Source organism: Lithohypha guttulata (assembly GCF_036872675.1).
Source record: "Lithohypha guttulata strain CCFEE 5908 chromosome Unknown scaffold_5, whole genome shotgun sequence".
NCBI lineage: Eukaryota > Fungi > Ascomycota > Eurotiomycetes > Chaetothyriales > Trichomeriaceae > Lithohypha > Lithohypha guttulata.
Window position 1 is genome coordinate 416,366 of NW_027042754.1, and position 11,667 is coordinate 428,032.

Below are 11,667 nucleotides of genomic sequence, written 5' to 3' on the forward strand. Positions count from 1 at the left end.
ACACATCGACCTCGAGTATAGGACGACATGTTCCACAGCCTGGTTCTCAATTTCAAACAGGTTGCCTAATGAGCATTCTAACTTTATCCGGATCGACCACCGCACTTTTGGAGCTGCTCCCCGCGGGGTCAACCCATGAATCTGCCAATAAGAGCTTGTGTGTACTAAGATCATCATACATATTTGGACTAAGGGACTTTACCACTTGCACAGCTCGGCTCGGGTTGATGGACTCTGACATTATTGGGGACCGAGAGTGAGCGCCCTTAGAAAGTACGAAGCTATCTACCCATGAAGAAGCTGTCCTTCCATCAACGATAGCATAAAAGTCTGCTATTAACGCCAGGATCGCAATGGCACCAACGACGCTTTCGGACGGCTCTACTATACTTTCCCAAGGCTTGAAATTAGTACTTGGACATCCATGGCTCGTGCTGATTGCCTTCGTGTTCTCGCGTCTGGTGTGGAACAAGTTTCAACCTCATGTGTGGAAGATTCCTGGTCCAACAGCATCTGCCTACACCAAGTTCTGGCGAGTGTACGATGTCTGGAAGGGACAAGCCCATCTAACAGCCATTGATCTACACAAGAAATATGGCCCACTCGTTCGCGTTGCTCCTAATCACGTCTCGGTTTCTGATCCCTCCTATATTCCGGTATTCTACAATATCAAAGAGAATTATACTAAGACGGGGTTCTATCCGATCCAAAGTATCTCCTGGAAGAAACAGCCAGAGATGAATCTCTTCTCCACCAGGGATCCATCCTACCACCGAGTCGAGAAGCGGAAGGTCGGAGCAGCTTACTCTCTGCCCAACTTGCTCGAATCCGAATCAGCGATTGACTCCTGCATTACCCTGTTCATGGACCGTCTCAATGAGTTTGCCAGTCAGCAAAAACCGGTCGATCTAGGAGCCTGGCTCCAATACTTTGCATTTGATGTTGTGGGAGAGGTTACCTTCGCCAGCAAGCTCGGTTTCCTGGAGCGAGGCACAGATGTTGATGGAATGATGAAAGCTATTGAGGGAATGCTCACCTATGCATCTCTTTGTGGACAGGTACCTGAGTATCACAAATATCTTCTTGGTAATCCGCTTTTCTCAATGCTCATGCCTGCAATGGAGACATGGAATCAGGTTTTAGTTTTTACCCTGAAAGCTATCAATGGTCGAGCATCCATCAAGCGTGACGGCGAGCTAATCAATGCGGATTCTGGTGGAAGAGACATGCTCTCTCGCTGGGCGTACGTGAAGTCTTCAGACCCGCTGAAGATGAGCACCCGTGACATCATTGTACACCTTTCGACTAATGTCTTTGCAGGTATGACTCTACGACCATTGCACTTATGTTGCGAAGCTGATTTGAGTAACAGGTTCTGATACAACTGCTATCGCCCTTCGTGCCGTGATTTACTACCTCTGTCGCAATCCTAGAATAATGACCAAGGTTGTAGAAGAGATTGACGCAGCGGGTAAGGAGAGTCAATTGAGTACTCCAGTCTCCTACAAAGAGTCCACGACTTCACTGCCCTACTTTAACGCCGTTCTCAAGGAAGCCATGAGAATTCATCCGTCGGTCGGATTTCTTATGGAGCGACATGTACCGCCTGAGGGTGTTGAGATCAGCAGTCAATTCATTCCAGGCGGCACAATCGTAGGTATTAATCCATGGGTCACGAACAGGAACGAATCAGTCTTTCCGGATCCTGACGAATTCAAACCTGAGAGATGGCTAGAAGCGACCGAAAGTCAAATGAAACAAATGGACGACATCTTTGAGCTGAACTTTGGAGGTGGCAGCCGAAAATGTATAGGTCGAAATATCAGTATGATTGAGATGCAGAAAGTTCTTCCAGAATTGTTGAGACGATACACAGTCACATTGACGCATCCGGACAAGGACTGGCGTATCTGTAATCATTGGTTTGTGCAACAAGAAGGCGTAATCTGCAACTTGACGAGGAGGTGATTGCAAGAAATATCTTGGTGCTATAGCCAGCAGCAGCCCGGCATCCCGATTCCTGTCATTTCAGGAGTTCAACATTGAGCTCTTCACAATGTTTCACGAACCTATATTTTTACCGTCCAGCTCATCTTGTGTCGCTGGGGTCATTATGACCGATAAGTCGAATATGATGTAATCAGCTGTGCTATTCGAGTGTGTGAACCGAGGTCCAGTTAGAAAACAAAAACACATCCCTGCTGTTGTTATAGCGAGATATAGCTGCTTTCCTTTGCATTGGGGTATGCACAGTTTCGGGGCTTCATCACAACACACAATGGCAGCTGCTAACGCTCTTCGTCGAGGCTCATGTCTTTGTCGCAAGATCACCTTCACGCTAACAGGTGCACCTGCCAGAAACATTCAATGTAACTGCCTCAATTGCCAAAAGTCCAGCGGCTCAGCATTCTTGACCAATATACTGTACAAGCACGAGGTAAGAATTACACCGAGATATGTTTTGACAGACCTGTTAAACTTCTGGCAGCAATACAGAGTTGATTCCGGCTCAGAGTTTGTCAGGATATACGAGGACCGTGATACAGATTCTGGATCAACCCTAGAACGTGCGTTCTGTTCCAACTGCGGCTCCAACCTCAGCATTCGCAATGTGACAAACCCAAAGTCGAAGGACAACGTCGTGGTATGCGCGGGTAGCGTTGACGATAACTACAAGGACTTTGTGCCTCAAAGCCAGCTCTTCGCCCATCGAAGACATGCTTGGGTGCCTGAGATACAGAAAAAGAAGAAGCCGGAAGCTTCAAAAATCTAAGAGTGTGCTCAGCTCTGCGCTCTGGCTGTTGGCCACGTCCCGATCAGGAAAACTGTCGGGGTTTCTCATTCAAGTTACGGGCGTGTCTTAGACATTTTTATCGATTGGGTTGTGGCGGCCAACTTCAACACCAATCCCTTTGCCTGTTATGTTGCCCGAAACGCTCGTGCTCGATTAAGCTTTCTTGGCAGACACGAGGACCTGTTCACTTACTACTTGTTTAGCTTGAACGAAGCGCATTTATAGAGTTCTTACTCCTGTAAGACAAAACTTGTCTAAATTGTCAAATTGTTGCCGGCCAAGATGGGTTTCGAGACGGTGAGCGTACCCCTCAGCCACGGAGTCCAACTTCTGGAGAATATTATTGACGACGAACTCATAACTCCTGGCCCAGCACTAGGTGAGCTTTCAAGTAGTCGGGTGCCCACCGTGACTCATGTACCTCTACTCACCCACTTATCAAAGCCCAGCTTGCTAACCTGCTTACATCCACCACGACTTACCCAATCTCCGGTACAAGATATTCTAAACAAGGAACGCGAGAGACACGATAACTTATGATCAGCCCGAGAACTCATCGTACTACTGCCGAAACAGAGTGGTATGCGCTTCAGATGGCTCGAAGATATCCCCGCAGAAATACGTTGCATGGTCTACTCCAACCTCTTTTCAGACGCGACATTTCGAGTCCATAATCACAGTAGTAACGCATACTTTACCTGGGGATGGAAGCTCTCTCGTCGAGCGATTTTCTCAACCAGCAAGCAGGTCTACGACGAGGCTCTCGCCGCCTGCCTGTGGACCGCTCTCTTCGACCTACGCCCATGCGACCAGATGTCCTCCTGTAACCCGATCACCTTTCTCTGCAGCAAACCTCACCTACTCGCAAAGATGACCAGAGTGCTCTGCAACGGCGCAGGTGGACCTCAGCTCGTCAATTTCACTCGCTCCCAACTAAATGGAAGCACAAACTTCCTCGCCATGCGCGAAATCAACATCAGCTACAACATGGGAAGCGTAAGAGAGATCCTCACACTCAGCGGCGTAAAACAGGCACTGCGACCCTTCTACCGCAAACACCTCTTCAACCAGATCAAAGACCTTCTCCGCCTCTTCCCAACCACAACCATCAGAATTTGCGCCCTGCGCAAGAAGCAGAAAGACCAGAAAGATCCGCTGCCTCTGGAGAAGGAACAATGCGAGATGTTGTGTTTTCGAGGAAAGCGATGCGTGGTAAAAGTGCGAGTCTTGGCCAAGGGAGATCAAACCGAGTTGATGGAGCAGTTGAAGGTCTTGGAAATGCCTGAATTGGAGGTCGTGTTTGATCCGGCTGGGAACACGGAGTATGAACCGTTTGTGATGGAATTGGGTACAGTGAAGAGTACATAATGATCGCGGATGGCGGGACTAGTTTGGAGGAAGATATGGTGTTGAGGTAGCGTCAGGGTTTGGATATTGGTACATTTGGACGTCTATGTTTTGAGGTGCATTGGATGAAAGACAATAGACTCGTTCGATACTAACGAGATAGTCTGTCAATTCAGTGCGATCGTTGTTGAGCAATATAACCTCGGATTAGACATTGTTTCTATACATTCACGTATGATAGAGACATGTAACACTTCACGGTACGTCCATCAGCCCTAGTGGACGACTGGCACTCTTACGTGGTGAATTGCCAGCGTTCTGCGAAAAGGAAAGACCTGTTCCAGAGTCTGTCGCCTGTCATATTGCCGCGTATTCAACGTAAATACGTAGACAGGAGAGGCTTCCCTATATTTCCCGCCCCAATTTCGCATCTATATCTTCTATATATCGTCATCTCGTGTATACAAATTAGTAACTGAACCTGAAACTTGGGTGATCATCTCCCAAATTATCTTGTACTTCTGGAGCTAAGAGCAACCTATCATTTCTCTTGCCTGCGTCGCGCAGTTTGTTCTCTCGCTTCAGATATAGTAAGAAGACGACTGCGCACAAGACACACATCCATAGGAAACCCAGACCCATGCCGAAGCCTAGGTGATATGTTGGTGCTTGTCTTGGGAGATAGATGTTCGAGGCGACGATACCTGTAGATTGTGATTAGTCTGTTGATTTGTCGTTGGGATGTGAGATGGGAGAACTTACCACCAATATTTCCTAGCCCAACTTGCATAGCAGAACTGACACCACGCTTGTAATGCCCACTGACGTTGTTGGAGAGCCAAACGAGCGTAACGGGTTGCGCCATGTAGCCACCGCTTGTAATCAGGTATAGAGCGAAATACCGTGCGCCAACTGGCACACTGAGCATAGATAGAAGTATTGCATAGCCAATTGTGGCGATACAGCATCCCGCGATGATGAACGAAAATCTGTGCTTCATTCGGTCTGTGAAGTAGGCAGTGACAAGTGCAACGACGGTGGCCACGATGAAGATTGGGATAGACATGACTTGTGCTCGGATTGAGGTCCAGCCCAATTGTCTGAGGATCGTTGGTGTAAAAAACGAAGTTGCATATCCGGTCTGTACAATGCCCATGTACATAAATGTGCCGATCCAGATCTTGATGTCGGCGAAGCACCGCTTTGCTGTGTGTTTGTCCCAGTGGTTCATGGTGGCACGCTCGACATCAAGGGCCAATCTCCGAGAAAGCATAGAACGGTCCTCGTTGGTGAGGAATTTCGCATTGTGAGGCCAGTCTGGGATTACGAAGTATGACGCAGCCGCGATCAGCACTGTGGCTAGTCCTTCCAGAATGAAGATCCACCTGTTCTCGGTTAGTAAGACACGATCAACAGTCTCTGAATTTATAGTACCTCCAGCCCGCGTAGCCCGCCACGCCATCCATATGTGCTATCGCGTATGCAAGCAATCCTGAGAAGGCGCCAGCGATTATAGAAGCGGAGAAAAAGAGATTGACGCGCCACTGTAGCTCATGTCGCTTATAGTCTGAGATTTAGTCAGTATATGTATAGTGGGGGTATACGTATAGTATATATGCAACGTGTGGGCCATCAGGCCGTGTAGCTTACACATTGATATAAGATAGATGCAGCCAGGGAAGAAACCAGCCTCGAAGAATCCGATCAGTAGTCTAAGATAGTCGTCAGAAGATTCGTAAGGGGCGCCCGAAACCCGGGCGGCCGTATTTGCCATGGCGAACGTACCTGCAAATAACGAGTCCAGCGAAAGAGCCCGTACAACCCATGCCGATCGTGATCACGCCCCAAATTGCGATGATTGAGCTAAGGAAAATCGAAGGACGTATCTTCTTGAGCAATATATTGCTGGGTACCTCGAACAGAATGTAAGTTATGAAGAACGTGAATAAAGCACTTCGGAAAATTGTTAGCAGCTCATTCAGGTCGTTCATACAGAGGATCTCAAAATCGTCCTTACATGTTGTAGTCGCTCCCCTGCATATTTAATGATCGCTCCAATCCCTGGATACGTGCATTTCCGATGTTGATACGGTCGATGAAGGCGCATAGGAAGAGGAGCCATAATATCGGGATCAGGTGTAAGTCGATCTTCCGAAGCAGTTTCTTCTCAGCGACAGGATCTATGCCCGCAGCTTCCACGCCAGCATCATCCAGGACACCTTTGTAGAAGACATCCTCCTTATTCGTGTTTGCAGCGAGCTGTGTCTTTTCAAATGTACCAGCATGTGCCTCAGTCGAGAGGCTGGACTTGTTGTCAATAGATGTTGGATGATCCATGATGACAGACCAGAATCCGTGTTGAGAGAAAAGAGCACAGCAATGTTGAAGGACAAAAATTGATAAGCTCAACGAGATGGTATAATTCGGGAGTCGGATGGGTCATATGTAAATCTTGACATACACATCCTCACTTGCAAGCACCGAGCTGGAGAACCGATAATGTGCTTCTGTACATGCAGCTGAAGCTGCCCAGGGCCCGAGGCAAACATGGAGAGCACGCGAATTCCGCTCTTCTGGGGCATCTTCCGCACCAGCCGAGACAAATGGCTGTTCTGCCAAGGGCGCGCAAAGTGCTGCGTTAGCCAAGAAGAGGACCGCGAAAATGCAGGCGCTGATCACGGGTTAGTTTGCAATGTCGATGATTCGTGGAGACGAGCCAGGGCCACAAGGTGGACTTGTAAGCTCGAATAAGTGGGGAAGGTGTGGCCCGATTCCGAATCCTGGGGTGCAGTATTGGCGGTGCACGAGCTGAGTGGTTGGATCTCAGACTCGGCAGATACACATGGCACTTGATGGAGCATCAGTACGTACAGCATGAATGTGGGTTGCACATGTTCTGTGAAGTATAGAAAGAAATCATGAACGTGGTAATGTTGATCGATGGCTCAAAGAAAAGTGGGTGAACAGTAGGTTGAGAGTGGACAACTTTGACGTCAGTTTCAGCTACTCGGAGCGTTGGCAGCGACTGTATCTTCTTCGCCAATATTCACTTGAACTCTATCAAGGGAGAATGCTGACATCGTTCCTGATGCTCGTAAAGCAGCCACTACGGATTAACAGCTGCAATCACCTGCACAATCGGCTGAAATTAAAACCGTTATGCCAATTTAATGGATCATTTGGGGAGATAGTAGGGACGAATTTAGATTGTGAATTGGCAACAGGACTGAGTTTGCAGCACATTGAGGCAAAAGGAATCAGGGCAATACCGACTAAAGGCATATCTCGGTACTGCAACCCCGTGTAGGCGAGTACCAATGTAGACACTGCACGACATATGCTGGTCGACTCAGGCAGTCGCGAACGAAGAGGGTAACACAAACTTCCAATGGTGGGTCAAAACGACCATATACAGTGGACAATCCTAACCAGATATTTCGCAACGAATGGTCTGTTTTCCTGGAATGGACTCTTGACCGATCAAATGCTGAAGATTCCCCGTTTGACGTCTTGGTGGTTGCAAGCATGGTCAACACTGCTTTTTCACATATCTGCATACATGGCCGCTAAGCTGGACGATCTTCCCGAAGCTAGTCAGTATAGGTTTTAGTTTCAAAAGGCGGACGGTTGTGGCAACCAATGCTTTACACGCTTTTCCAATCCCTCGGCGAAATACCAGACGTCCTTTCTGTAGAGCATTCGAGCCAAAGAGCATTCGCTCACGTCAGGCTGAGCGCAGTGCGACCGTTTTGTTCCACACGACGAAAGACAATTCAAGCAGGGTAGATCGTAATGCCACAATGACATAAAATCAGGTCGGTCATTGACCTTTGGCCTTCTTCACGTCGTCCAATACTTCCTTGAGTGCTTTCAGAGCTTTGTCAACCTCTTTTCTCTCCTGGTCATTGGTTACTGTCACACCCATGTGACCGAACCGTATATATCTTGTAGCAATCTCCTTGTGCAGACCACCAGCGAAGATGACGCCACGCTCTAATAGCTTTGGTAGGACCTCTGGTGGGGTAAGGCCTTCTGGAAGGTACATAGCGGTCATAGCATGTGCTTGATTATCTGGATCGCTAGCGAGCTGCTTGAGGCCCATATCGCCAACAGCTTTCTTCACTCGGTCACTGATGTCCTTGTGTCTCTGGAAGCGAGTGTTCATCGACTCTGTCAGAAGCTGCTTCAAAGCTGCATTCAGGGCAGTGACAAGTTGTGTAGGAGGGGTTGCGAAGTAGGATGGTTTCTTTGCTTCGTAGTTCTGCATGATTGGCAACCAGTTCTTGAAAGAGGCATAATATGACCCAGGTGGAGATTTTCGGTTCTTGAACACATCCATAGCTCTTTCTGAAACCATCATGATGGAAAGACCGGGAGGACATCCGATAGCTTTCTGGGAGGCAGTAAGTGCGACATCAACCTTCATGTCATCAAAATGAAGTTCCTCTGCACCAATCGAGCAGACTCCATCAACGATGAAAAGGGTGTCAGGAGAGACTCGGTGCACCAGTTCTGACAGCGCGGCGATCTGGCTCAGCACACCGGTGGATGTATCAACATGGGTCACGGTAATAGCCTTGTATTTCTTCTCTTTAAGGGCCTTTTCTATCTCTGGGTGCTGTGGTCGCTGACCGATTGGGGCCTTCAGCTGTGTGGGCTTTGCACCGTATATGCTGAAGCAGTCTGCGAAGGAGTCGGCGAAATAGCCAGTGTGTAGAACCAAAACATCTTCACCCGGCTCGACCAGGTTTGCTGCTACCAGATCCCATCCCAAGGTTCCTGATCCAGCTATTACGAAAGGTTGTGAGGCAGGGTTCTTGGTTTGAAAGACATCTCTGAGCATAGTCAATGTCTCGCCGAAGAGATTGACGAATGGCATGCCAACGTGAGACTGGGCGAAACGGCCCATGGCTTGTGTGACTTCATCCGAGACCTCTATTGGCCCCGGTATCAGTAAAGTCGGATGTGCTTGCTGGGTAGACATCTTGGGTGAAGATGTTGCGAAAGTTCGAGTCTGGGGCGAGTAAGGGACGTCGTCTGAAGGATGTAAGTTTCGCTCGACAGTGTAGGGTGTGTTGATGGAAGGAAAAGGTCTTGCGCCCAAGTGTCTCGATATCAAACTCAACCGAGAGTGAGCTGATGAACCTGAGTTTGAGGGAGGCATCCGGGAGAAAGTGCGCCGGGTCGCGGGGCATAAACCGATTTTGTTTATCACGTCACGCGTCGTGTTCTCCAGTGAGGGGTGTCGATTCAAAAAGGAACGGGCTTGACGCGTACAAGGGCGCAAAGAGTGTGAGAAGAGCGAGGATACAATGCCAGAGGGCATCGTCGTTGCTGTCGGTACCATATTGACAAATTTCTGCTCCCCCAGATTTACTATAGTACTCCACGCGTCGGATCAAAAGGGGTGAGAAAAATATTTTTAGTGAAGCTTGATCGCGCAATCTATTGCCGACAGTTATGGCCGCCTAAGACGCTGTAAGGCACACGATTTCAACGATGTTACCTCAACATCAGCAGCGACAGCAAAGTCTCAATCGTTAGATGAAGTCGCCTCTAAGCAGCTTCTGACTCGTCTTTGCAGTTGCGAGGACATTGTCCTGAGCTCACTTGCTGATGGTTGGAAGAGCGACCGGCGTTCTTTGCCCGTAACCAAGTCCTGCAACCTTATTAACAAGCTTCAACGAAGCTTATCCTACACGCCAATCACAACAAAGTCCGCGGTTCTAACTTCTGATTAGCTTCCACCCACCAGTTTTCAGTTGTTTCTCTGCTCCCTCCCCACACTTTTCCCGGCATGCGAGCACAGTCACGTCCCGGTCAGTAAGAACAAAATTGCGGGCGTAGTCCTCACACTTTTGCTCGAGGTCTAGGGGAGCAATTTCACACGTACCTGTGCGCATGAACCAGGCATAACCATCCTTTGTATAGGAACCAAGCAATTCTTCACCTCGGACTGACAGATTAACGTGATGAAATAGTACCTGGTCCCTAGACCTTACTCCCACGTCTATGTTCGTGTCCTCCAGTGTCAACAGCATCCTCAGATACTTCTTTGGCTGAAACCAATATCCTAGCCCTCTTACTGACCAGAGGAGAATCGCTCGACAAGTTATCTGGATCGTGAGCATCGATACAAGCTTGTCTACTCAGCAAAACGGCTTCGTGCGTTCTTGCGAGAAGTTCAGTGTCGTAGGCTGGCACGACACTTTGCAAACTCTCACTTCCATCCCGAACCCTGACTAATTGCTTCAACAACGATGCCACATCAGTAACACCATGGTTGAAAGCCTCACCACGGTACATGGTCATGGCATGGCCGGAATCACCTGCAAGGGTGACTAGTCCACCGTGGTTGAGCCAAGGTCGCGTTGGCCAGTCCTGTAACCTGATTTCCTTTATTTCCGTGTCCTCGGAAACGTTCTCAACGGCGACCCGAAGACTTTCCTCGAACTGCGAAACCATCGAGCGCAGCTTCCGTATTCGGTCCATATTTCCAGTGGGAACCTCGTCGGAACAAGAAACGTACTTCCAAGAGATGATAAGCTGGCCTTCATAGTATGGCTCACTCCTGCCTTCCGAGCCATTGAGCGCTGGTGTGCTGATCGTGCTATACCACAAGAAAATACCTGTCTCTGGATGGCAGCCCTGGAAAAGTAGCGGGTCAATTCTCCGCAACGGAAAGATCTGGTTCTCCGTCATCCGCACAGTGGCACCCATCGCACGCACTGGCAGCCTATACAACCGTGCCTCCTCAGGCCTGTCACCAAATAACAAGTGCCTAACCTTCGAGTTACTACCATCGCATCCAATGAGCAGGCTCCCACAGACAGAGCTGGAATCTTCGAACCTCACCATGACAGTTTTGTCGTCCTTAATCTCAAAAGACTTGAGTCTCTTGTTGAAACGAATATCAATTCCTTCTCCAAGCAAGTTGCGCAAAAGTCGACGATTGACCCGTTTCCGAGGACTCGGTGGAACCTCGTACTTGGGCTTTCCTGTTGCCATGTCGAGGAAAAGAAACCGTCCAGTGTCCTTGATTCCCTGCTCGCGGTCTACCTGGATATCATCTAGCCGCTGAAACAGATTGCTAGGCAGGCACTCTCTCAACGCTTCTAGAGCCCAATGCACTGTGATTGCCCATCCTCCGCCATGTTCAGTCTCGAGTGCGTAATCTCGCTCATAGACGATACAAGCAATCCCAGCTTTTTGGAGTGCTTGAGCAAGCGTCAATCCTACCAGACCGCCTCCTACTATGAGGACTGGCAGTTCAAATGCTTGCGACATGTCGTAGTGGTAATTAAATTGGAGGAGTAGCGTTTACCACGTCTGAAACGTGCTCACTCAGGCTATTGTGCATACATCTATACATATATAGGTATCAAACCTTAAAGGTGGTAAATTGTTGCAACCGAACCACAATCGGCGTGCGTCCTCCAGATCTGGTTGCTTAGCGTGTTCGACCACTTCAAAAGGACAACGACTCAACAATTGGAGTAAGCATGGCTGGAAAGTTCCGAGAACCC

General features: G+C 48.7%; 6 protein-coding genes across 6 annotated transcripts; 3 read left to right on the forward strand and 3 right to left on the reverse strand.

The window, feature by feature from the left end:
* Positions 1–353: 353 nt before the first annotated feature.
* On the forward strand, positions 354–1,968 carry LTR64_006596 (uncharacterized protein; the record flags this gene model as incomplete). The annotated part of the gene is made up of 2 exons (XM_064900925.1): positions 354–1,320; positions 1,373–1,968. 2 exons carry the CDS (start codon positions 354–356, stop codon positions 1,966–1,968), a joined length of 1,563 nt encoding a protein of 520 aa, XP_064752001.1.
* A 310-nt stretch (positions 1,969–2,278) lies between these two features.
* LTR64_006597 (uncharacterized protein) lies at positions 2,279–2,773 on the forward strand (the record flags this gene model as incomplete). Its single annotated transcript, XM_064900926.1, has 2 exons — positions 2,279–2,437; positions 2,489–2,773. The coding sequence occupies 2 exons, from the start codon at positions 2,279–2,281 to the stop codon at positions 2,771–2,773; spliced, it is 444 nt and encodes a 147-aa protein (XP_064752002.1).
* An 891-nt stretch (positions 2,774–3,664) lies between these two features.
* Positions 3,665–4,212, forward strand: LTR64_006598 (uncharacterized protein; the record flags this gene model as incomplete). Its single annotated transcript, XM_064900927.1, has 2 exons — positions 3,665–4,116; positions 4,149–4,212. The coding sequence occupies 2 exons, from the start codon at positions 3,665–3,667 to the stop codon at positions 4,210–4,212; spliced, it is 516 nt and encodes a 171-aa protein (XP_064752003.1).
* Positions 4,213–4,609: 397 nt separating this feature from the next.
* Positions 4,610–6,478, reverse strand: LTR64_006599 (uncharacterized protein; the record flags this gene model as incomplete). The annotated part of the gene is made up of 6 exons (XM_064900928.1): positions 4,610–4,845; positions 4,904–5,526; positions 5,576–5,708; positions 5,792–5,853; positions 5,927–6,094; positions 6,159–6,478. The coding sequence occupies 6 exons, from the start codon at positions 6,476–6,478 to the stop codon at positions 4,610–4,612; spliced, it is 1,542 nt and encodes a 513-aa protein (XP_064752004.1).
* Positions 6,479–7,961: 1,483 nt separating this feature from the next.
* LTR64_006600 (uncharacterized protein) lies at positions 7,962–9,125 on the reverse strand (the record flags this gene model as incomplete). Its single annotated transcript, XM_064900929.1, has 1 exon — positions 7,962–9,125. The coding sequence occupies one exon, from the start codon at positions 9,123–9,125 to the stop codon at positions 7,962–7,964; it is 1,164 nt and encodes a 387-aa protein (XP_064752005.1).
* A 742-nt stretch (positions 9,126–9,867) lies between these two features.
* On the reverse strand, positions 9,868–11,428 carry LTR64_006601 (uncharacterized protein; the record flags this gene model as incomplete). Its single annotated transcript, XM_064900930.1, has 3 exons — positions 9,868–10,010; positions 10,035–10,097; positions 10,144–11,428. 3 exons carry the CDS (start codon positions 11,426–11,428, stop codon positions 9,868–9,870), a joined length of 1,491 nt encoding a protein of 496 aa, XP_064752006.1.
* Positions 11,429–11,667: the final 239 nt, after the last annotated feature.